The sequence below is a fragment of the Rhopalosiphum maidis genome, chromosome 1, assembly GCF_003676215.2.
Source record: "Rhopalosiphum maidis isolate BTI-1 chromosome 1, ASM367621v3, whole genome shotgun sequence".
NCBI classification, from domain to species: Eukaryota; Metazoa; Arthropoda; class Insecta; order Hemiptera; family Aphididae; genus Rhopalosiphum; species Rhopalosiphum maidis.
Genome location: NC_040877.1, coordinates 27,055,681 through 27,080,895, shown reverse-complemented (window position 1 = coordinate 27,080,895; position 25,215 = coordinate 27,055,681). Strand labels below are relative to the sequence as shown.

At 25.7% G+C, this 25,215-nt stretch overlaps 4 protein-coding genes across 5 annotated transcripts; 3 read left to right on the top strand and 1 right to left on the bottom strand.

The window, feature by feature from the left end:
* Positions 1–478: 478 nt before the first annotated feature.
* LOC113554230 (U6 snRNA-associated Sm-like protein LSm7) lies at positions 479–1,482 on the bottom strand. The gene is made up of 2 exons (XM_026957984.1): positions 1,317–1,482; positions 479–1,234 (listed from the first exon to the last, which is right to left on the bottom strand). The coding sequence occupies exons 1-2, from the start codon at positions 1,382–1,384 to the stop codon at positions 979–981; spliced, it is 324 nt and encodes a 107-aa protein (XP_026813785.1). The 5' UTR covers positions 1,385–1,482; the 3' UTR covers positions 479–978.
* A 176-nt stretch (positions 1,483–1,658) lies between these two features.
* On the top strand, positions 1,659–4,705 carry LOC113554222 (probable ATP-dependent RNA helicase pitchoune). The gene is made up of 6 exons (XM_026957975.1): positions 1,659–1,778; positions 1,841–2,257; positions 3,388–3,552; positions 3,616–3,917; positions 3,984–4,136; positions 4,206–4,705. The coding sequence occupies exons 1-6, from the start codon at positions 1,763–1,765 to the stop codon at positions 4,686–4,688; spliced, it is 1,536 nt and encodes a 511-aa protein (XP_026813776.1). The 5' UTR covers positions 1,659–1,762; the 3' UTR covers positions 4,689–4,705.
* A 2,571-nt stretch (positions 4,706–7,276) lies between these two features.
* LOC113561141 (Fanconi anemia group D2 protein) lies at positions 7,277–15,157 on the top strand. Of its 2 annotated transcripts, XM_026967380.1 has the most exons (25): positions 7,277–7,517; positions 7,625–8,012; positions 8,099–8,256; positions 8,313–8,446; positions 8,529–8,741; positions 8,807–8,999; positions 9,074–9,267; positions 9,389–9,542; positions 9,621–9,718; positions 9,801–9,969; positions 10,042–10,214; positions 10,287–10,432; positions 10,500–10,606; positions 11,195–11,268; positions 11,473–11,857; positions 11,931–12,073; positions 12,130–12,382; positions 12,802–13,047; positions 13,109–13,268; positions 13,679–13,894; positions 13,961–14,186; positions 14,245–14,434; positions 14,498–14,647; positions 14,717–14,884; positions 14,947–15,102. In XM_026967380.1, the coding sequence occupies exons 2-25, from the start codon at positions 7,664–7,666 to the stop codon at positions 15,100–15,102; spliced, it is 4,455 nt and encodes a 1,484-aa protein (XP_026823181.1). In that variant the 5' UTR covers positions 7,277–7,517; positions 7,625–7,663. The 2 variants fall into 2 exon arrangements, with proteins under 2 accessions (XP_026823181.1, XP_026823182.1); XM_026967381.1 differs by lacking the exon at positions 7,277–7,517 and having other exon boundaries at positions 7,664–8,012; positions 14,947–15,157.
* Positions 15,158–17,593: 2,436 nt separating this feature from the next.
* LOC113560288 (vesicle-fusing ATPase 1-like) lies at positions 17,594–21,623 on the top strand. The gene is made up of 12 exons (XM_026966061.1): positions 17,594–17,792; positions 17,882–17,970; positions 18,042–18,269; positions 18,344–18,495; positions 18,826–18,958; positions 19,029–19,171; positions 19,239–19,438; positions 19,496–19,720; positions 19,773–19,883; positions 19,967–20,446; positions 20,818–21,161; positions 21,261–21,623. Exons 1-12 carry the CDS (start codon positions 17,787–17,789, stop codon positions 21,394–21,396), a joined length of 2,247 nt encoding a protein of 748 aa, XP_026821862.1. The 5' UTR covers positions 17,594–17,786; the 3' UTR covers positions 21,397–21,623.
* Positions 21,624–25,215: the final 3,592 nt, after the last annotated feature.

Here is a 25,215-nt window from a genome sequence, read left to right as displayed (position 1 = left end):
AGAGAAAACAAATGCTGGTGTAGCGGCCACTTAATTAGAACTTTATAAGGTCATAAGGAACCTTGTATTAAATTTTTAATGTTTTTGACCAGATAGACAATTATAAAAAAAAAATCTATTTTGACTTGGTCATAAGTTTGTTTTTAAAATACAACAGATAAACTATATTAATTACTTATTAAATATTAATTTTCCCATTCTCTATTAATTTTTGTTAAAAGTACTTCAATTTTTAACTTTTGACCCGATTCCTAAAGAAAAAAGTACTAACTACTTCTAATTTGTTACCATAAGTCACCATAACCTAATAGATTTTCTACTTTAAAACACATAAAAAATAAAATATAAAAACCATTTTAAAATCAATACATTTATCTATCAACTCAGAATCTAAAAAGTTGATATATTATTATTATAAACACAATATATATATATATCACAAAAAAAAATTCAATCCTATATTCAACAATTTTTTACAAAGTATGTCAAAAGATTATTTTCTATTAATATTGTTAGTTGCATATAAAATAGTGGCACCTTCTTCAGATTAAATTACATCGCAATAAAATATAACTTCTTGGTATACAAACTGTTTATTTCTTTATACATAATTATGATCCATTGTATGTACACTAAATATTATTATTATTAATATTATTAGACAAGGAGTTGAATGGAGTTGTTAATAAAAAGATATTCATAATATAAAATAAATCTTAGGTTTTAAGATTAATGAATCATAAAACATGATTTTAAAAGATAGATTTATATTGAATTTACAGAAATAAAATATTTAAATTTATTGTTTTGTAACTTTTATTGAAATTTTTATTTGTATTGTATAAAAGTAAATTTAGAAATGCATAATGGAAAATGATAAAACCTTAAAAGCTACATTCCTATGGACATTTGATAAATGCTCATAAAAACCCAGCTATATAATTATTATTAGTTAATCATTAAATATAATTTAAACATCTAGTCTTGCTGTACAAAAGGATTGGCAATTGCTTCCATACCATCAACAGGACAAATTAGTACAATTGATGTACCTCGACAAACAACTAAACCTAATGTTCTTGTATCTTCCGTTAATTTCATAGGTTCATCAGGATCTCGTAAATACTCTAAAGTATTATCCAATACAAGATTTACTAATGGATCAAATCCTTTTAAAATACCAGATACTTCTCGACCTCCTGAAAACTTAACCCTTATGGCTTTTTCTAAGTACCTAAGAAAATATAAAATATATTATAATCATGGTATGTTCCAAGTAATTTTCATGCAATTCCATTTATTTATTATCAACTAACCTTGTTAAATCTAAAATACTCTCCTTTTTCTTTTTCTCAGGAGCTGAAGTTGCTTCTTTTCCACTCATTTTAAATACTTTAAGTTGGTTGTCGGTACTTGATAAATTATGTTTAAAATATGAAATTTTCTTAAAATATTTAAATCCTGGTAAATAATATCACAATCAAAATTATTATCAAAAATGTTTATAAACATAACCAATAATTGTATTTGTAACCAGCGGTGAACAGAAAATACTAACAGTATAACCACTTTAATCACTTATTTATACCATGCTTCATGTGTGATTTGTAGTTTGAAGTTAGTAGACATAACCTAAAACTAATCATTTTAAATGATTTCATACTTCATAATATTATTTAATTAAATTACAATTTTTTTCTTAAGTTCAAAATAAGTCTAATTATATTTGTTGTGGTATTAATTATTTTATTAAATTGACAAAATGAGTGATGACAAATGTAAGTATTTAAAAAATCTAATTTGAGAGTAAATGATTTTCATACTTTTTTTTTATTCACAGCACTTCCAGGTTCCAGCCTGGAGTTGAAAATAATGGCTGAAGACAGAAAATTTTCCAGTCTAGAAGGCCATGTATGTGAAAATACATTAAAAGGGATAGAAGACATGGGATTTACAGTGATGACTGAAATTCAAGCCAAAACTATACCACCATTGTTGGAGGGACGTGATTTAGTCGGAGCTGCAAAAACTGGCAGTGGGAAAACATTGGCTTTTTTAATACCTGCTGTAGAATTGATTTACAAACTTAAGTTCATGCCCAGAAATGGTACTGGTTGTATAATTATATCTCCTACCAGAGAATTATCAATGCAGACTTATGGTGTGTTAAAAGAATTGATGAAACACCATCATCACACCTATGGTCTTATGATGGGAGATGCAAATAGACAAACTGAAGCTACAAAATTGTCTAAAGGTAATTATTTTACAACATTTTAATTTTATTAACAATAGTTAAAAATTGTATATAATCAAACAACTGCTTTATATGCATTTTTTTAATCAAGGAATGTTAACACCTTATTTTTTTTTTTTAATGTAGACCTTAACTAAATTTCTTATTTTATCAGAAACCTCCCTTACAGTTGATGATCAGAGTACTTTTTCTACAAGAAAAAGTAATCAGAATCAAAAATAAGTAATAAATAAACACCATTGTTAAATTAATACTTTCTGTGATCAGAATCTAATAAGAACATATTATGTTAAAATTGTTATATTATTATAGAAAAATTGCTTGGTAACCATGGTTATCAAAAAATTAGTAAGTTCCGCTCCGAATCGTTGGTTCGAATCAATGGTTATTATACTTAAAATGTATTGTACAATACAGTGATTACCTACCTGCACACTCTTATTCGAATTATGTTTATGTTAAACAATTATAAATGTTCACATATAAACAAATAAAAATTTAGTAGATAAAACAAAATAAACAATGTACAAACATAGATAATGCTCTTACCTTTAATTTTGATAGTAGGTTAAATTCACTGTAGTATTAAAGCTAAAAATCACAATATTAATAATTCCATTAAATGCAAATTTAGTACTGTAACATTTATTACTATGTATAAGTATTGTGAATGCAATACCTAATTTAGGTGAATAGTACTGTGTGATGGACAATGGTAGTACATAAGATATATTTATACAAGTTATAGATGATAGGATATAAGTACATATATTTTGTCCCTTATTTAATATAACAAATTCACTGTATACTGGAACTTTCTGTCTCAAATTTTATTTTTATTTTTACTGTAATACAATTTCAAACTGACATCGGTACCACTAATTTGGTATTTTGCATGTGGGTCAGAAAGAAAAATAATAATGCACCGATATCCTCTTGATATAATACATATACAATATACCTTTAAATTTTTCAACTATAATTATTAATTTCTAATACAGAATATACTTTAATGTGTATGTTTGTTGTGTATAATAGTATAACATATGGCTGGAAAATTTTCTGAAAAAAATTTATTATATCATTTACAATAATACTTAATTTATAAAATAAATTATTTTTATTTTTAGGTATAAATATAGTTGTTGCCACCCCTGGAAGATTATTAGATCACTTACAAAATTCTCCTGATTTTCTTTATAAAAATCTTCAATGTCTCATTATTGATGAAGCTGATCGTATTTTGGATATTGGATTTGAGGAAGAAATAAAACAAATAATAAATTTATTACCTAGTAAGTTTTTATAATTAAATATTTATATCGATTTATTATAATTTAAAACCTATGTGTATTTAGAACGGAGACAAACAATGTTATTCAGTGCTACTAAAACACCTAAAACTGATGCACTGACTACATTTGCATTGAAAAAAGAACCCATTTATATTGGAGTGGATGACAGTAAAGACGAAGCTACAGTTGATGGTTTAGAACAAGGATATGTTGTATGTCCATCTGAAAAACGATTCTTATTGTTATTTACATTTTTAAAAAAAAATAGAAAGAAGAAAGTTATGGTATTCTTTAGCTCGTGTTTGGCAGTCAAATATTTTCATGAATTATTAAATTACATAGATTTGCCTGTTATGTGCATACATGTAAGATTTTTTATTCAAATTATATTTTAAAATGTGATCTAATAGCTCTGTTTCATTATGATATAGGGTAAACAAAAACAAGAAAGGCGAACAACTACATTTTTCCAGTTTTGTAATGCAGAAACTGGTATATTGTTATGTACTGATGTCGCTGCTAGGGGTTTAGATATTCCATTAGTTGATTGGATTGTTCAATTTGATCCCCCTGATGATCCCAAAGTTTGTATTTTTAATTGAATATAATATTAATAATAAACAAATTGATTAATTATTATTATACATTTTTAGGAATATATTCACCGTGTGGGACGTACAGCTAGAGGTGAAGGTAGCAGTGGACATGCTTTATTAATTTTACGTCCTGAAGAATTAGGATTCTTACAATATTTAAAAAAAGCAAAAGTACCATTAAATGAATTTGATTTTTCATGGAATAAAATATCGGATATACAACTACAACTTGAAAAACTCGTAGCTAAAAATTATTTCTTACATATATCTGCAAAAGAAGCATTTAAATCATATGTTCGTGCTTATGATTCACACCACCTAAAACAGATATTTGATGTTGGCACTTTGGATATTACAAAAGTCGCTGCTTCATTTGGATTTACTACACCTCCAGCTGTAGAATTAAACGCAAAAGCAGTTCGTCCACGAAAACGACATGGTGGCGGGGGTTTGGGAAAATTCAATAATATGAATAAAGGTGATAAAAAAGTATTTAAATTTGTACAACCTCCAGAAAAAAAGAAAAAAATAAATAAATGATAGTTATTGATTTTTAATTGTATACTATTATTTTTTATTAAAATTTGTTTATACCATTTATCTTATTTATTAATTTAAAAATTTAAATTCACGTGTAAGGCTTAAGTGCATTACATAATTAAATTATTAAAATATAAATATCAATATAATAATATATTAAAATAATTTATTTAGTTTATTATCAAAGGTGAGTGTAAATGTAAGTTATAAGTTAAAGAAATATTCATTTGAAGTCAAGAGATAATATGATCAATTTATTTATATTTATGTATAACAAAAATCTGATAAATATTGATGAAAAACCTGATAATGTCTTTAAAAAAAACATTAAACTTGCTTCAGTGATAACTTCAAGAAATGAAAGATTCAAAAAATTTTAAATTCCTTATTTTCAAAATTCTAACTTCAAACGCTTATGAAAAAAAATATTGTTACTATAGATTTTTGATTTTTTTTTAATAGAAAAATTATCAGTTTTGTAGAACATTTTACTAAATTTCAAGCATTTCTATTAGCGAATATTTGTTAATCAACATTTATGCAAAAGAAATTAAAATAAATCGAAATTATCTGATGCCTATTATTTATATAGGTAGTTAAGACCTGCATAGGCCGGGCTAAGCCCTGACCGATCTAGAATTAGCCTGGCCGGACATTTTTTGGACAAAAATATAATATATGTTATTTAATTTTTTATTCAAAGGAGTTAATGTATAAATAATAAAGTGATATTTGGTATTGAAAAATTTTTATATATCAATCATATTAAATGTTTTCACTATAAATATTGTTATAACTAAATGTGATAACTTATAAGTAAGTTATTGTTTATGAATACATTATTTAAAAAAACCATAAAAAATTGTCCCTATCCGGGCCGGGCTTACTTTAAAACATTACCAGGCGGCCCGGACTTACAACAAATGGTTTCCGGTTACTTAAAAAATGACGGGGCTGAAAATTATTGGCCCGTGCAGACCTCTATTAGGTAGCTCAAAAAGATTCGAAATATTTTAAAAATTTGATCGTAAATAGAAAATTATAGACTTTAAACTGCTACAGTTATTGGTTATTGAGTTGCACCAAAAAAACAAAATCATTTTTTTTTAAAAATTGGATTTGCTTTTTTTTATATAGACCTCTTGAAAATACAAACTTTAAAGATTTAATTTGATATCAAAAACTACCCTTATTTTTGAAAATTAATGCATTTTATTGTGTATACATATAAAAAGAAACATCATCGTATATAGCCTGTATGGCTATATAGGATTATTAAACAAGGAATAATTTTGTTTTTATACAAGTCAAGAAGAGAGCATCAACTGAATAATTTGATAGTTCTAACTTTTAAGGAGTATTTTACTCTTAGGTCGATTGGTACTTGGAATGCACTCACAAAGTCACAATTACAGTGTGTATTTTGTACAATTATTAACTATTGTTTAATAATTTTTAATTAACCGTATCGACCAAACGATACATTTTATATACTTATTTGAATTTTTCTACGATAATAACTCACTATTAAAGTAGGTAGGTATAAAGTAAGTATTCTAAGTACAACTTTTACAAATGCCTCCTAATAATAGATTAGGTACTACATAGATATTTACATTTATAATTAAATATTTACAATAATGCGGAAGTGTTCAAAATATATTTATATTTAATAATTTAATATGGTTAAGTACTTGTATGTAGGTACCTAATGGCTAACTAGCAAAGGTAATATTATCTACTGGAGATTTTTCTTCATTTGTGTTTTCCACTCAATATTTCAACTTATATTATTTGTATATTATTACTAAGCATATTTTATGATAAATTTATGTTGCTAATATAGTAATTTATTTTACTATTGAAATTTAAATTGTCTATCAATAATATAATATAAATATAAATTAGCTTAAAATATTTCTAAATATGTTGAAAATAAGGAAATGTATAGGTTTATTGGTTTATATCTAGTTAAATAAGATAAATATTACAAATAGTAATAACGTGTAACCAGTACACGTAAAAGTTCTAAATATCCGCTGGATAGTAATATTTTGAACAAAAAATAACTAAAATTGTTATTCTTTGTTTAAGTATCCAATTTCGTAAAAATGTTAACTAACTTAATCTTATGCTTAATATATAAACCAAAATCATGCCTATATACCTAATGAGTACCTCTAAGCTCTAATATATTTAAATAGCTATGATAATATATAACTTTTTGAAGAACCTTGTATTCAATTTTTAAGCTTTTTTTCAAATTTCTTTATATTATAATTATATTCACGTCTCACAATAACTTTGCACAAATAAAGATAATAATTTGATAATATAGATTTTATCCACGATGTAGAGAAAATTTTCTCCAAGGTTTATAGATCTACAAACTATAAGCCTTGGATTTTCTCTACATCAGTACATTTTATCGATTTTATCTTATTATCTATAATTAGAATTTATCATTTTTTCCGATTACCAATATTATCACAGAATAATTATACATGGTGATAAACACAACAATAAAATCCCGCCATTTTCATGTTATCATTTCGAGTTATGATTTTTGAAGTTATGTAGTTGTTTTCTTTAAATATTAATTTTTATTATTTCATGCACGACGAAATAAATCTGTTTTGTTCTGATTGTAGTCTATAGGTGACGAAATACAAGATACCGTTTAGTTGATTGTTGATATTCAGAATAATGTTTGATCTCGATTTTTTTACGCTATTCCTCTATTACAAATAATTCTGTTCAACTTTATATTTTTTGTACATTAAATTATTGTTAATTCGACTTTGTTGCATCGATCTGTGATAAATCATTGTAAGTGTTTGATATTCATTTATGATTGTGTATTGCTTGTACTTTTATTTGTTTCTAATTAATTTTGTTTATTTGTATTTGTTTAATATCAATATTTGTTATTTCAGTGATCCGAACCCTTGTTTTTTTACTAATTAAAAATAATTATGTATAAAAGAAAGTTTCCAAAAACTTCAGTCGAAAATGCTTCGTCACAGTTGTACAAAAAGTCTACAAATTCTTCTTTGAACGGTAGTACACCAAGTATGTCTCTTACATGTACTAGCACTAGCACTAGTTTGAATGAAAACAAATCGCCAGAATCGCCATCAATACTGGATGATTTTGATCATTTTCCTGTTGTAAATAATATAAATACTGTGGATGATAATGACATGGATGATACGACAGATTGTTCAGAGCCTTTATTTAATGATGGCGATGATGTTTATTCTTATTTAAAACAAACACTCATGAGTTGTGGCTTACATTTAAAAATTGATCAAAATATATTGTGTAAGTCAATTATATGTGATATATATATTCATAAATATCAGTTTAATATTGAACACATTGTATCATTGGTTTTAATTAATTTTCAGCTGTTAAAGAATACAAATTCTTGCAAAATATTAAATCCCAATTATCTAACGAGTCTGAAGAAATTGGTGAAATTGATATTATAAATAAATTTTTTAAAGAGTTTGAAGCATATCACAACAATAAAATAAATCTCAAAGTAGCTCTTTCACCATATAAAGTAAGCTTTGGAAAACTGTTTTGTAATTATTAATTTATAACATTTTTTATATTTAGACTATTCCAGAAAATAAATTTCAACAACAAAGAGATAGTCTAGCTCGTCTTTTACTTCAAGTGCCTCAACTTCAATCAAATATGATTGATTTTTTGTTCGATAAAATGGCAGAAATAAATTTAGAAGATACAACGTAAATAACATTAGCTATTATACTAATGATTATTTAATTAATTATCAATAACTAATAATTTCATTTATATTTTAAATTTTAGTGATGATTCAGTTTTTCCAGTACAAAAATGGGTACGGCTATTGATTAGGCCATTTAAATATCTGTATACTGTCTTAGATTTGAGAAAAACTTGCAGTAAATTATTTGATAGTCTATATGTCATGTCTGATATTGACATAAAAAGGGAACTTATTTTATCAATTCCAGATATAGTACTTGATAGTGAGGATCATGACGCACTTGAAGAGCTATGGTAAAAATAATAAATTTAATATATTCAAATTTGAAAGTCATAAAATGTTTTATTATTTTTTTTAGTAAGCTTCTTAGAAATGACAAAGAATTAATGGCTACTATTTTAGAGACCATTAATCAATTAAACATCAGCAAAGATGAATTATCATTAATTCAAATAGATATGATACCTGTTATTCATCATACTCCACCAGATATACTACCAGCATTAGTTAGATTTTTAATTAAAGTATATGATCGTGCTGTAGCTGAAAGAGTAAGTATTTAATTTTTAAAGTGATATAAACTTTTAAACACAAATCAATTTAATTTTTATTGTCTAAATGGCAGATTGTGAATGGTTTAAGGTCAGAACTTCCATTTTCAATACAAGAAAGTAATTCACAAATTTCAACAACTGATAATTTATTGAGCATACAACTTATAATTTTCAATTGCATACATGATAAGTTTTTGTCATGCAAATTATTATTAGATGTTTGGATAAAGACAATAAGTCAAATACAATCCCATGCAGAACACATGTAAATTAATTAATTAATATAAATATCTTTAGATTTAAGATATATTCAGTCTGAAATATTAGTTTTGAAATTAACATGATTACAAAAGTCATTTAATATATTTATTTTTATTATATTTTAGACCATTAGATGTTGTTATCATGTTTTTGGCATATTCAGCATCTTTTAATGTTCATTCAATGAAAAATACCGTTTTGTCAATTTTTAAAGAACGCCTAAAGAATGGATTTATTCGCTCAGAAATTATTGTGAAGACTTTTCAAACATTTACTCCGGTTAGTTGTTTATGATATTATTATGATAAATTAATAAAGTAAGTTAATTTGAATGTAATTGTTTTATTATATTTGAAGGTTTTCAAACAATATTTTGAAATGTTTATTGATTTATTTTCTAATCTTCTTAAAGCTACTGATCACGTTTCTATTGAAGTTGTATCTAGTATGATAGTGTAAGTAAATAGTATTCTTGAAAAAACCAAATACATTAACAGATTAGTTAATTTTTTATTAATCATGTTTTTACATTTTCAGTAACTGTTTTGATAATATTGATCAATGTTGGTGTAAATGGGTTGTGGATGAACTTCTTGTTTTATTGGGTACAGGTAACAAGTCGACTATTGAAAATGTATTAAATATACTAACTGAATTAACTGAAAAAAGGATTGACAAAGTTCAACCATTAGCTACTCGCTTAATGGTAATTATGATTCAATATTATAGTCATCAAAAAAGTTAATCTATACGTTATTTATTTATATTATGTCTACAGTATGTTTTTATGAATAAAGTTCACGATTTTTCTACTAAAGACATAGCTCAAGTTTTAGATATGTTGTGTAAAATTGCCTATTCAGAAGGCCCTGATGGAATTAACAACTGTTCAGTATTTCAAGATGAGATAAATATATTTGTACAAAAAGAACTTTGTTCCCTTAACATTGTGTAAGTATATTTTTTTCCTTATTTTTCTTTTTATATGTATGAAAATGATTTTTTTTTAATATATTATTTCAGATCTCAAAGGGTGGGAATCATAGGTGCAATCATGTTAATAAAACACATAGTTCTATTATCTCCTGATGAAGAAAGTATCTCAATTGATAGGTCCAATGATGATATTTTACTTACTAAAAAAGCAAAAGAAGCTTATTCCCTTATAGGTAATATATTAATATTATAGGTTTAAATTTAATTTTAAAATTTCAATACCATCGTTTTTTGTTATAGAACTATTAGTAACAAGAACCCAATCAGATACAGATTCTCAAATTTTGTTTTTCGATCAATTTTCACTTATGCTATTTCATGGTCTTCCCTTTGATAAAACTTTCATGGTAATTTTATATTTTACTACAGCCATTAATTTTTATGTTACAGTAGAAACTCAGTTAATTGTCAGTCAAGGGACCTTAATGGATAATCAAATATTCAGTTAACAGACATTTTACATTAAACGTATATATAAGGTGTAACAAGACTATTTGACAAACTTCCATTACAAATGTTACTATATTTATTAAATAGTCCTGCTACATTCTGTATATATATATATTACAATGTGTGTATTTTCATATAATTTTTTTTTTATTTAAATTAATATTAAGAAGATAAAATAATAATAAAAAAATAATACAATGCATACATATACTGGTTATTTGTCAGACACGGATTGAATTAAATTAAAAATATGATAGTTTACGTCCCGTTTATTACATTTATCAAATAATATGTTATATTATATATTTCAAACTATTTTTATACACTTGATTATCGCGATACCAATTAACATTAGGCATCGCAAAGGGTTTTACTGCCATTGCCTTTTTTTTTTTTTTTATGACATAACAGAGTGACGGTTAATTGAGTTTCTACTGTTTTGCAGTGTAATAAGATTTATAATTAAATGTTGACTGGTTTTTTAGTATGCTGTATCTTCAGTTATGAAAAAAAATTTTCAATACAGTTTTTTGATTGCCGCTAATGATTTTAATAATGAGTAAGTATTAATTTTGGTTAAAATGTATAATATTAATTAAAGTTATTAAAGTTAATCTATACATAAATGGAAATATATAGTTTAGATTATATAAATGTATATTGTATATTTGTTATTTGCAAATGTATTTTAGAAAATTCTCACTTCATTATTGGTTATAATTAAAATTATTGTATTTATCTAATATAACATTTAATTTTATAGAAACTGTTTGGTTGATTGTTCTTTAACATTTTGCCTTGATAAAGAACTTGATGAGATTATTGCTGTTAATTTATGTCCTAAAGTCATCGGTGAAATGAAAAAACTTGATAATACCATAGTTATGGGTTTACAAAGCTGTCATTCAAATGCATTAACATCAATGTTTCGTTTAGTCAGAGGTTTGGAACGTGAAGATTTAACTGAAATTGATGCATTACTAGGATGTCCACTTGTAATGCCTACTAGTAAAACTATTGATGAATTTGAAATGTTATCTCCAGAACAACAAAGCGTTGTTATCCATACACTTTTTCATGCTGTCAATTGGTTTCATGAAGTTATTAATTGTTTTTCTTATTTGATTAAACACAAAAATGGAGACAAAGTAAATTTATTTTTAGTTTTGTTTTAAATATAAAATTTATTAATTACAGAGATCAATTATTATTTTTTTAAAGGTACTTATTAGATTAAGAACTATAATATATTTGATTAAAACAATAAAAAAATGTTTATCGGTAATGTATGAACCAGAATACACTCCACCATTTTGTTACTATGGATTAAATGTAGAAAAGCCAAACTTTAATAAGAATAAAAAGTATGTTAAAAAAAGAAGACAGAATTTTGTAATATTTACATAAATTATTTGTTTAGAAAATCATTGAAATCTAAGAAGAAAAATACTAATGCAAAAGTAAAGAAAACAGTAAATGAAAAAAAAAATGTTTCTCTTGAATCAACCAATTCATCAAATTTTAATGTTACAAATTTAGTAGAAGATGAAAATAATGATATTTTAGAAAATGAAGTGGATCTTAGTATTTATAATCATTATTTTCGTGAACTTGATATTGATACTTGGCTTATACTGACACAAAAGTTTGTTATCAATCCTGATCCTGAACAGGTATGTTAAAAGAAAAAAGTATCAAATTTAACTATGTAAAATAATTACTGAAAAAAAATAATTAGGTTAACTATAGTCTATATTATATAATCACATATTAAGTTATATATTATTATAGTTATTCAAAATATGATTGGTAATAAGTGCCCAACTTGTGTATAAAACTAGAATCTTGGTTTTGTTTGGTCAAAGATTTTTGCCAAATACATGGTGATTCTTTTATTATTGAACACTTATTATTTTAAAATGTAATTTTTTTTCAAAATTTTTAGTTTCATGCTTTTCTAAGACTATAACATTTTTATTTTTTTTACCCTTATATATTTTATTAGTGAAACCACTCAACTTTTGATTTTCAAATAGCAACCTACTAACTTGTTATTTAAGGATTATAATTATTTTATTTTATTTATTTTTAGAATGAAGAGTTCACACCTGAATTAGGTCCTTCAGAATTACGTTATTTAATGGAAGATGTATTACAAAAATTGGAGCATGTTGTTTTTAAAAATAAAAAGATGAGTCCACTGGTTAAAATTAAACCCAAAGATATTATTGGATTTAGTAGTGTTTCTTTAGTACCTACTAAAACAATACTTAGAAATTTTATTAAACTTCTTCCATACTTATTTACTGATTTAGAAATTCTTTCAGAATTTTTTAAGGTAACTTAGGTTAAATATAATATCTAAACAAATGGATGTAAAAATTCAATTTTTTCTTCAGAATTTATTGATGTCAAATGATAATATACTAGATGCCCCTGGAATGTTTATGGCGGAGTCTTGTGACATGAAACATTGTGTTGGATTAATTCTGAAATCTTTAGTGGTATTATTCCAATGGAATGATTTTGAATCTTCAAACACAGATGATCTTTTTAAAAGTAAGATTTTATTTTAATATAATTAAAATTTTAGAAAATATTACATATCGCATGGTAATTGAAATTATGATTTATCTCTTACTTTATGCTGTATACTAAAATAATTTCTCATAATTAAATTCTTGTGCTATCGAAAAGACTATAATTATAGATTTAAACCTAAATTTAGTAATCAACACTTGGATCTTGATTGTGTATTGTGTGTAGGTACTTTATATTTACAATTTACATAATATTCATGACTAAAAATAAATTGGATTTGGGCCTTATAATTTATAAATAGCTAAGAATTTTTATTAATGATGTAATGTTGTATCATTTTAATCCTCAACTCACTATTTTAAATTAAAAAAACTATTATTTTTTAGTTCTCTATTTGTGTATATAGCTATATTCCAAAATTATTTTAGATGCCTTGAAAAAAATAACAAACAGAACTGATTTGAGTAGCCAAAGTACTCAATTTAAACGTCCATTATGTAAAAAAGGATTGATCTCAGATAAAATAAAATATCTAAAAGAGTTTCAAGACATTGTACTACATTTAGATGCTGCTGTTAGTTTAGTCAACATTATACAAATTTTGAAAAATTTTACTGATGAGCCAGAAAATGATGTTATTTTAAGTAATTAATAATATTTTATTTGAGACTATTTTTATTTTTACTTATTTGTATACTTATTTTTTCCAGGAGATACTTGTTGGAATTTTTTAACTCGACAATGGTACTCAATGAACGGCTTAGAAGAAAATGGTCTAAAATACAATGAACAAATTAAATTTTTAATTGAGATATATTTGCAATGCCATACTGATAAACTAAAAAAATTGGTAGAAATGGTTGATTGGTTAGAAGAAGAAGTTTTAGGTATGGAAACAAAGACTGATAAACTAAAAACCTTACCAACAATTAAAAAGTAAGTTAATTTAATTAAAAACCCATGTATTATCCTTAATTACTTTATTTGTGTTTAGAATAAATTTCAAGATTTTAATCAAAGTTATACTCAACACTTTGTTAGAATCTGTTAAAAAGGACTTGAAAGCTGCTGAAAGTGAATTGGACCGCCTTATTGTTTGGAAATCAGCGATTTATGTGATGGAAAAAATAGTACAAACAATAAAAATACAAGATTCAAGAGATAACCTTCTAATATTTGTTAAAGTAATACAGTTAACGATTATTGTAATAATGTGTATGATAATTAATTAAAGTTTAAATTTACAGGGTTCTATATTATTGTTAAAGCTGTTCTTAGCCGAAGGAATGACTGTATGTCAGAATTTATTTAAAGTTCGTACTAAAGAGGTGTCAAAGGTTTTAAAAAACCTTCAAGTTATCACAAGATACATACAAAATATTTGCAATTACACAAAAGTTAGATTTTACTTTGAGCGAAACATTAATTTATCAATATACATGTTATTATTATGTTATTTATTTCAGGTAGTTAAAGATAATGCATTGAGTAATTGTTTACCAAATATAAGAGGTATTTTAGAAGCTCTAATATTGAAAGTTAAAAATGTAATTGTCATGAATGGTTGTACTGATGCATTGTTTATGGGCACTATGAAAAACATGGACATTAAAGGAGATGAAATAATGTCACAGGTACATTTGTTGTTAACTTTGTGTGTAATTTATTAATAAATAATATAATAATATATTTTTAGAATGATAGTGATGATGATGATGATGATGATGATGATGATGATGATGATGATGATGAAGACAAAACTGAAGCAAATGATTTAATTCAACTTCTGGGCAACGATGATTCATCAAATGATGAAGATGGAGATTCTGATAATAATTCATCAATATTATAATTTATTTATGAGTTTTGACATTATTTATATTTTCATATTTTAATTATGTTAAGATTTTTTTTATGTATGTATATTGTTGTAAAATTTAATTTTCTTAAAATAAAATAATTACTTAGTTTCTAAATCAATACATTTTTTCATTCTCTCTTCACTCCCAACTAAATGTTTGATCAATACTCAAGTAAAATAATTGTAGTCTGAGTATCAGTATTTATTTTAAAATGTCTTGTGAAAAATCTCAAAACACTTAGTAAGTTATTCAATTAATCATTAATATTTTAATTGGCTTTTTGTTAATTGTCTTTTTTTCATAATTTAGTGACATTATATGTAAAGAACGTTTAAAATTATCAAAACGTAAATATCTAGATCTAATTTTTAAAGAAATCAATGATTTGATTTTAAATCAAAATTCTGCCATTGAAGGAGTAAGATTCCAAACGTTTTTTGAAGACCGATTTCCATATGAAAAATTTAAACTTAACTCATTGTTGGACAAACAACGTGTCCGGCTAAGAAACATGTTTGAAGACCGAAAACCTTTTGCATGACAAAACAATCAGATAGAATAATATATATTATTATATTATATATTATATATTATATTTATTATAACTGTTCCAGGTAAAATTATATCTCATACATCCAATGACGACATTAATGAAAAAATGAAAAGCTACCTACTCGTAGACCGTACTAATGTAGTATACTAATATCTATCAGTGAGTGCAAATATAGAAATAATAACTGTATTTATATAAAACGTTTTAAATAACAGGTAAAACACTGGAAACATATTGAGTGGGCAAATCGACATAAATAGTAAGACTAAAAATTTTAAAATTTTACATGCTTATTATATACAAGATGATTTTTTTAAGCATGCTCACCCAATTTTTATGCTTAAATTATGTATATATTCAAATTCTGATTTTTGGAATTTTTAACTGTAATTAAAGACGATATTTTTGAATACTTGGAATTTTTCACAACATTTAAGGAGTAGCCTGTGTATACCAACTTAGGATTTTCAAATTAGAACATGTATGTTCTAAAGCAAAATGTGAATTGGGTAACTTTTCTGAAAATCGTATTGTTATCAATATTTAAACGAAAACTTCTGGAGTTATTCTACTTTTAAGTCTAAAGGGCGTGGCGTGGCCAGAATTTTTTCGGGGGAGGGGGGCTGCAGCCCCCTCAGACATTCCTCTGGCTACGCCATTGCTGAGGAATAAGGATAATAGTCTATTATACTAAATAATTTGTTAATGTATATGATCTCGATAATTATAATTCGGTATGCCGTATAAAATATTTGTTAATAATTACTACTTATTACTAAATGTTTATGGATTAATATTGCACCTGACGATTTTCAAAACAGACTATTATCCTTATTCTTTCGTATTTAAAGTAGAATAATTACGGAAATTTTCATTCAAATATTGATTACAATAGGTCAACATTTTCAGAAACATTACCCGATTCACATTTTGCTTTAAAACATATATATGTTCTCAATTGAAAAACCAAAGTTGGTATCCACACAGGCTACTCCTTAAATGTTGTGAAAAATTCAAGTACTCGAAAACATCGTCTTTAATTACATTCAAAAATTCCAAAAATCAGAATTTGAATAAATGCCTAATTTAAGCATAAAAATTGGGTGAGCATGCTTAAAATATCACCTTGTATAGCTTAAAAAGCCATAAAATTTTTAAAACAATATCATGTATAGAAAATATTGACATAAAATTTTTCAGAAATTCTCTTGTGACTACCTACTTTTTACGAATATTTGTATTGAGTGGCAATAAAGAAAATCGATTACTGTATATAACTAACCGTGGTTTTGCACAAAATTTTTCCTAATTATTAAGAAAAGTAGGTAATAAAAACCTACCAAAGTACCAACTAGATTCACTTTTCTACTAGAAAAGATATTTCCAATTGAAAATGTAAGTATTTTTATTGCTTAGAGAAGTGATGACAGACAAAAAACCCACGTTGTAAAATCAATACATGTATTTGAGCTTGTGCCATGTGTAATATGTAAAATAAACTGAATTTTGTTCCTTGCGGGTGTTACATCCCGTTGAACTTTTTTTGGGAGGATGACCCTGCGGTTACTTTATTTCCATAATAATATAATGAAATAGTCGTGTCACATGCGCGTGTGTGCTACAGTTTTACAGCAGTTCGTACTAAAAGGTAAATGCTGTATCGTGTGACTGTGTGACAGACGACAGTTGTGACACCCGGGTATGGTACAACATAATATAAAATACTTTCCCCCTTGTCCCAGTTTCCCTACAAGGCCTATAGTCCTACACTAAATAATAATATACAGATATAGTATATAGTCAGTACCAACTCAGTACTCAACATTTAAATATGAACACCATGTATCCATAACTGTGTCACGAAGCATGCGCATCTCTCCTTCCATTATTGATTTTTAAACGTTCATTGATAACAACGTTGATACTTGATAGTGAAATAGTATTTAATATTTATGACAATTGACTACGCGGATTTTGCTAATTTCAGCATTCGCTATAATATTATACATTTAATATTCGTGTATCATCAAAAGGAAATATTCATTCGAATCGTTCAGTAGTGGTATCCTACTAATGTAATTGTATTTTTTGAAAGTTCATTTACTCAGTCACCGCAGGAAAATGGTGGTAAGTCTCGGGTTCTAACTACTTTGAGTAACTATCACTTACTACATACAAATCAACTAAGTATCTATCCTTCTACTTTTTTTTTTAAGGTTTACAAGGCAATAAAATGTATGGCAGACGATTGGGCCCTTACAAATTGTGCAGTGGTTAATGATGAAGACTTTCGAAGTGATACAAAGTATGTGAAAGTCAATCACATTAATATCATTGTTTAAACATACTAATATACTTTAATAAAAATAAATTTAGATACATAGAGGTCCAACATCAAACCAAACCAGATCTTAAGTTTTGGTTCACAACGTTATTTGTGAAAAATCCTCCCCCGCGAGGATGCATAGCTTTTTCTGTAAATCAACGAGAATGGGCCCAACTATCTATCAATCAGCCGATCAGTATTACTTCTTATCCAGGCAATACAGTAATTGACTTTTTATGCTCAGTTGAAGCTGAAATTGACTATTTTCAAAAGAATAAGTAAGCAAGTTATTACGTATTTATAATAAACAAAAAAAAAAAGTTAGTGAATTATATGTATGTTTTTTTTTTAGGTCAAAAAGTGCTAATGAACAGTTTGATACTGACATGATGGCTAAAGAGTTTTTAGTAAACTTTACAAATCATGTTTTATCTGTCAGTCAAACATTATTATTTCAGTTACCAGATAAACCATTGATGACAATTAAGATCAAAAGCATTGAAGGTAAATGTTTGGTATTTATAATTTATGAAAATGAAGATTGATGTTGGACAATTTGTACAATTTGAATCATTCTATTAATACATGAGATTTTCTTATATTATCATGTTGAATATTAATTAATTTTTATTAAAATAATACATACAAACCTTCATTTTAAATCTATTACAAGCTTCTAAGATTTAACCAAAAAAAATAACCTAAAAAGTCTGTTTTATAGTTTTAACATAATATATTTACTTAAATTTATAATCAATTTTAATGTAATTCACATATTGAAATAATTGACAGATACAGAATAGTGTTATAACAGCATGCAATGTACATTTTTAGGAGTAAATTCTCAAGAAATTAATTCTGGAGCCAAACCCCGGTCTATTCAATATGGGAAATGTTTGAGCAATACAGCTGTACGATTTGTTGTAGGTTCAAATACTGCATTAATGTTGGTAGGAAAGTCAAAATGGTAAACTTATTTTTCTTATTAATATTGAATTGTTCTATTTTTTGAATATAATATTGCATAATATTTATAGTCAACAAGCACGTGTATCAATTATAAATCCAGATTTTGACTTTAACAAAATGGGAATTGGTGGTTTGGATACAGAGTTCAATGCTATTTTTAGAAGAGCATTTGCATCTAGAGTATTTCCACAAGAGATTATTGAACAACTTGGTAAAATTAATTTTAATTGAAATAACCTCATTTTTTAATAGGCTAAATATATTTTTCATTAACTTAGGGTGCAAACACGTCAAAGGTATTTTGCTTTTTGGTCCACCTGGAACTGGTAAAACATTGATGGCTAGACAAATTGGACAAATGTTAAATGCACGTGAACCCAAAATTGTGAATGGCCCTCAAATTTTGGACAAATATGTTGGTGAATCTGAAGCAAATATACGAAGGTTATTCGCAGATGCTGAAGAAGAAGAAAAGAAAGTATGTTGGATTAATATTTAATGAAGATTAGTTATTATTTCTATATTTTTATTTTAGGCTGGTTCGGCTAGTGGTTTACATATAATCATCTTTGATGAAATTGATGCTATTTGTAAAGCAAGAGGTTCTGTTGGTGGGAATACTGGAGTACACGACACTGTGGTTAATCAGTTATTAGCTAAAATTGATGGGGTTGAGCAGTTAAATAACATCTTAGTTATAGGCATGACTAACAGAAGAGACATGATTGATGAAGCATTACTGAGACCTGGTCGACTTGAAGTAAGATATTTCATATGAATTTGTTTACAATGTCATAATTATTTGAATGTAGGTACAAATGGAAATAAGTTTACCTGATGAACACGGGCGTCTTCAAATTTTGAATATCCACACAACACGTATGAAAGAATTCAAAAAAATTGCTGATGATGTAGATATGAAGGTATTATCTAAATAATATATACTATTATTATTTTCATTTTATGTCTATAAAATCTACATATATTTTATGTATTAAATTTTTAGGAACTTTCAGTACGAACTAAAAACTTCAGTGGTGCCGAGTTGGAAGGTTTAGTTCGTGCTGCACAATCAACAGCCATGAATCGTTTGATAAAAGCCAACAATAAGGTAGAAGTTGATCCTGATGCATCTGAAAAACTTCAAGTGTGCAAGGATGATTTCTTACATGCATTGGAACATGATATAAAACCTGCATTTGGTGCTAGTGCTGAGGCTTTGGAACATTTCTTAGCTCGTGGTATTATAACTTGGGGTCCATCTGTCAGTGGAATTTTAGAAGATGGAACATTGCTTACACAGCAAGCTCGTGTAGCTGATACATTTGGCCTTGTCTCTGTACTCATTGAAGGACCGCCAAATTCAGGAAAAACTGCTCTAGCTGCAAAGTTGGCAAAAGATTCAGATTTTCCCTTTGTCAAAGTGTGTTCACCAGAAGACATGGTTGGATTCACTGAAACAGCCAAATGCTTACAAATCAGAAAAGTATATTGCTAAAAAATATATTAATATTAATCACCTAACAGAAAACACTCAAAATCGCCTAAAAATTTAAAACCTATCTAAATTTGATCTATAATTATCTTCAATCTACATTGTACTAAATAAATATTTTCATGAAAAATCTTAGTGTATTTTTACACATTTATGTGTAATTTAGGTTTCAAAAAGGAATTTTAAATTAATCCATCATTTAGTAAAATTAATAAACTACATAAAAATTAACATTTTTACGTTTCCTTCAATAGTTATAAATTAAATTATTTAAAAACTTAAAGAGACATTGAGTGTTTATTGATAGTTGTGTAAACTAGTTTTAACTAACTTTAAAACAATTTTGTATTTTTTTTTTCTAGATCTTTGATGATGCATACAGATCTCAACTTAGTTGTATTTTAGTTGATAATATTGAACGTTTATTAGACTATGGGTCAATTGGTCCAAGATATTCTAATCTAACACTACAAGCTCTATTGGTTCTGTTAAAAAAACAACCCCCTAAAGGTAAAAAACTTTTAGTATTGTGTACTAGCAGTCGTAAACAAGTACTAGAAGAAATGGAAATGTTATCTGCATTTACTGCTGTACTTCATGTCCCTAACCTCAGTCAACCTGAAGAACTTATTACAGTTCTAGAACAATTTGACTTATTTACAAAACAAGATATCCATAAGATATACAACCAAATATCTGGTCACAAGTGAGTTAATGAACTTTATACACAGTTTTTTAACTCTTAAAAATCATAATTAATATGTTAATTAATTGTTATACTAATGATAATGTTTTATGATTTTAGTGTTTTTATCGGTATAAAAAAGCTATTGGCTTTGATTGATATGGCCCGTCAAACAGATCCAAAAGTACGAGTGATTAAATTCTTAACAAAAATGGAAGAAGAAGGTTGTCTAGATTTAGGCACTATGATACGTTAGATATTATATATTTTATTGTTTTTATTTTAAAAATTAGTCAACTATTCAGTAAACCATTTTGAAAAAATAATTATGATAACATTCCAAAATTAGTTAAGATTTAACAGATAAGCTTTATTATTGTTTTAATTTAAAATAAAGTATTATTCCAATTTGATATTTTTCTTTGCTTTTGTTTTATTAAAATATTGTTCAATCTAACCTATATATTACAATGTTTTCAATTTTCGTCCATTTAATTGTTATATATATAATAATATGTTAAATTATATCATTCATTTTTGTTTTAAAATGCATTGGCTGTATATTTTTTATTTTCCAAAATATGATGTTTGAACATTATTATTATTTAATATTTATGATTCCTATTTATATAATATATTTAATAGAAATGAAGTAATTTGGTAATTGTTTAATAAGTAGACAATACTGAAACTAATACTTGTTAACAGTGAAATATTTTCACTTTATAAGTTATGATACTGAAACGCTAATTTATTTATCTTATAACCATTTATAATAAAATTTATAAAAAAAAAAATGTATTGTTCTAATATTTGATAGTTATTTCAATAGTAATGTAAGTGTTTTATAACATAGATTAAACTTTGATTTTTGGAATATCATATACTCAACCATATGTCAAATCTTTTAAAACTTTTAAACTATTTTTAGTAATATTTTAATATCTTAACTTTAGGTATCTATTGACTATTATATAATAATTAGTAAAATATGTTTCAATAAATTTAGTTAAAATTGTATTAAAAATAAATAAATCAATTAAATGAAATTAATAGAAACTATTTTTAACATTAATATATTTGTAGATTATGTTTGGATACTTTTTTTTACAGTGTATACTAGTCTATTCACATCTGAATTAACCTATAATAAAATAGATGCTTTTAACATTAGTATTTTATTCAATATTACCAAATTTTATTTTTTTTTAGTTTGTGTACTAAATAATTTTGGTGAATTTTGATATTAATAAACATAATTTATCGTTAATCATTTAAATATATCACAAAACGGTGAATTGGTAGTTGAGTATTTTTATCTAAACAAATCAGTCCAGATTAGGATTAACAATAACAGTTGAAACATGTAGATCTTTAATTTTTTCAAATTCTTCAATTAATATGTATTTGAATGTATTGTTCATTTAAAATATTTTAATTAAAATATAAATATATTTTGTGTAGTTTATAGGTATTTTAAATATATGTATGGAAAAAATTTTGTTTTTAGTATAAAAGTTTTAAAATGTAATACAATGTTCCTCATCATTCATAAATAATTCATATACATACCAACTAATAATTAAAAATACATAGTCACTTTTTTATATGGTGTAAAGTAAACATTTTGATGAAATCTGTCAAAAACTCAATTACAAATTCATAAAATGTTTGATATACTAATACCTACTAGGTACTTATAACTTGATCATTTTATAAATTTTATCTAAATCTAACTTTTTATACTATAAAAGAATCTGCCTAGTAAGAATTTAAAAAATAATTGAGCGCAATTTAATAAAACAATGTATGAACATCTGAAGTTTTAATTTAAAATCGAAAATCTGCGTAGTGCCACGACACTGCTACACTGGGTTTGCTATACACCCAGATAGGGTTTTGGGATGGTCAACTGACCCGAAATAAAACGATTTAGTGATGACAATGAATTGTTGATGAATATGTTCATCGTTCACTATTTTCCCGTTCCCCCACCATAATTATTTTTTGTCATCACGAATTTATAATTTTGTCAATTAGGAGTTTAGAACTGTTAGGAGCATATAGACAATAATAGACTTGTTGTCTGTGGTTAGGAGATACTCGTCAAATCATTGAGTTAGTTTTTACCTAATAACTTTAATTATATTATTATTGTATTAATCAATACTAATATTTAAAATAAACGTTTTGTGTAATGTTTTAACCATATTATGTGTGGAACTGTAGAATCCCAGATACAACAAAATATAAAATAGGATACTAGAAATTGGTGTGGGAAAGTGGCAAAATTTTTTCATAAAAATTGTATAAAAACTATTTCGGTTTAAGCCAAATAAAATATAATAGCAAGTGGCTAAATGTTACCTAATATTGTGATAATTTAAATGTTGAATTTCTATCAGCAAAATAGTTATTTTGATATTTTTGATAAATTTGAAGTCAGTATAGATTTAAAGGCTAATTTATAGCAATATTTTATAAATTACAGTAATCGCACTATATCTATCAGTGGTGTATTTATAAGGGATAGATCTCCTCCTTTATATATTTTGGATCCTGAACGAAGTGAGGAATGTATTAATTTTACAATGATGTATGTTTTTTTTTTGTGTGTATCTGTCAGCACGTTTTGGAATAGAAATAATGCTTTGATTTTTGACTTCATCTAGTTGGTTAGCGTCAGGAAAAACCCTAAAAAAATAACGAAAAAGGCATAATTTTTAGGCATAATCAGTTTTCCATAAAACCAATTTTTTTATTTTTCTGTAACTCCAAAACAAATCATTATAAATACTTGTCGTTTTCACCAAATGTTCATATTAACGTTATCTATTTACGATTAAATTTTCAAAATATTTTGATCTCTTTAAAGCTATTTATAGACAATTGAAATTTTCAATTTTACTAAGGTTTTTTTTTAATGACCATGAAAAAAATTGTCTATCCAAAAAATCTTTAAAATTTAATACAAGGTTTATTATAAGCTGTACTTATCGTAATAAAAAAAATATAGAAATTGTTTGTCACAATTTTTGTTTTTAAGCATAACAAGTTCAAATGTTTACGAAATATATCAAAATCGCGAAAATTTGCAAGGAATTTTAAAGTTGAAAATTCGTAAAATTGTTGATTTATACCTAAAGTTAAAAAACACAATACAAGGTTATCCATAAGTTTTCCTTCAAGGAACTGTAAAAAAAAAACTCCAGCGTCAATATAGAAAAAAATTTATGAGGGTATGAAATTTATTTTTTTACGAAATCGAGTAAAATAACGATATGTCGATATATTACAATTTAAATAAAGGTAATAATATAATATATCTTATTAATTATCTTAGACTGACAAATCATCTCCGTTCAAAATTTGTTTTTCGTATACAATGATGATACCTGTCATTGCATTCAAATTTAACACATCCATATTATAGTGACCTACTATAAGAGATGGGAAATCTCTACTATACAGTATAGCGATTCCCACTTGTCCACCTTTCTTATTTATTTTTTTTGTTTGAAGACCAGGTTTAAACAGTACAGTTGTTAAGTTTGTCATCCATTAAGTAATACTGCAATAGAAACAACTGCCCCCGGCGGCAAAACTGTAGGGTTCACAATTTTTTTTTAGTATAATATATAAACAAATACCTACTGCACGAACAGTCTTTTTCAATATAAAAAAAAAATTAAAATTATAATTTACATCGGATATACCTAATCTGTTGGGGGGAGGGGGTTGTCAAAGTAGAGATGGCCAAATTATGTTGCCCTAGGTTGTAGCTTTTCCAAATGCGCCCTTGCACACGTTTAAGATATTTATAAACATTTTCAATTATATATTTTTTAAATTCTGTTTCTATAAATGTAAATTTAATACAAGTTAGGTTCCCCCTAAACAGTTACCAAAAATTATAAAAATTATAAATATACTTATTTTTTTTTGTAAATAAAAAATAATAAAAATATTGTTGAAATTTAACGTAGGTACATTATTTTATTATACGAGTTCCAAGTTTCCAATAAAGAATTTTTTGATTATTAATGGTAAAATAAATTACTTTAATAGTGATATA

Excerpts from the sequence above, each read along its gene's own strand:
- LOC113554230 (XM_026957984.1), bottom strand. The coding sequence starts at position 1,384 with ATGAGTGGAAAAGAAGCAACTTCAGCTCCTGAGAAAAAGAAAAAGGAG. Across the intron at positions 1,235-1,316 it reads AGTATTTTAGATTTAACAAG|GTACTTAGAAAAAGCCATAA; the intron begins GTTAGTTGATAA and ends ATATTTTCTTAG.
- LOC113560288 (XM_026966061.1), top strand. Across the intron at positions 18,959-19,028 it reads TTGGTAGGAAAGTCAAAATG|TCAACAAGCACGTGTATCAA; the intron begins GTAAACTTATTT and ends TAATATTTATAG. Across the intron at positions 19,439-19,495 it reads CTGAAGAAGAAGAAAAGAAA|GCTGGTTCGGCTAGTGGTTT; the intron begins GTATGTTGGATT and ends TTTTTATTTTAG.
- LOC113554222 (XM_026957975.1), top strand. Across the intron at positions 3,553-3,615 it reads AATAATAAATTTATTACCTA|AACGGAGACAAACAATGTTA; the intron begins GTAAGTTTTTAT and ends ATGTGTATTTAG. Across the intron at positions 3,918-3,983 it reads TGCCTGTTATGTGCATACAT|GGTAAACAAAAACAAGAAAG; the intron begins GTAAGATTTTTT and ends ATTATGATATAG.
- LOC113561141 (XM_026967381.1), top strand. The coding sequence starts at position 7,664 with ATGTATAAAAGAAAGTTTCCAAAAACTTCAGTCGAAAATGCTTCGTCA. Across the intron at positions 9,543-9,620 it reads CTTTTCAAACATTTACTCCG|GTTTTCAAACAATATTTTGA; the intron begins GTTAGTTGTTTA and ends TTATATTTGAAG. Across the intron at positions 10,215-10,286 it reads CTTTGTTCCCTTAACATTGT|ATCTCAAAGGGTGGGAATCA; the intron begins GTAAGTATATTT and ends ATATTATTTCAG.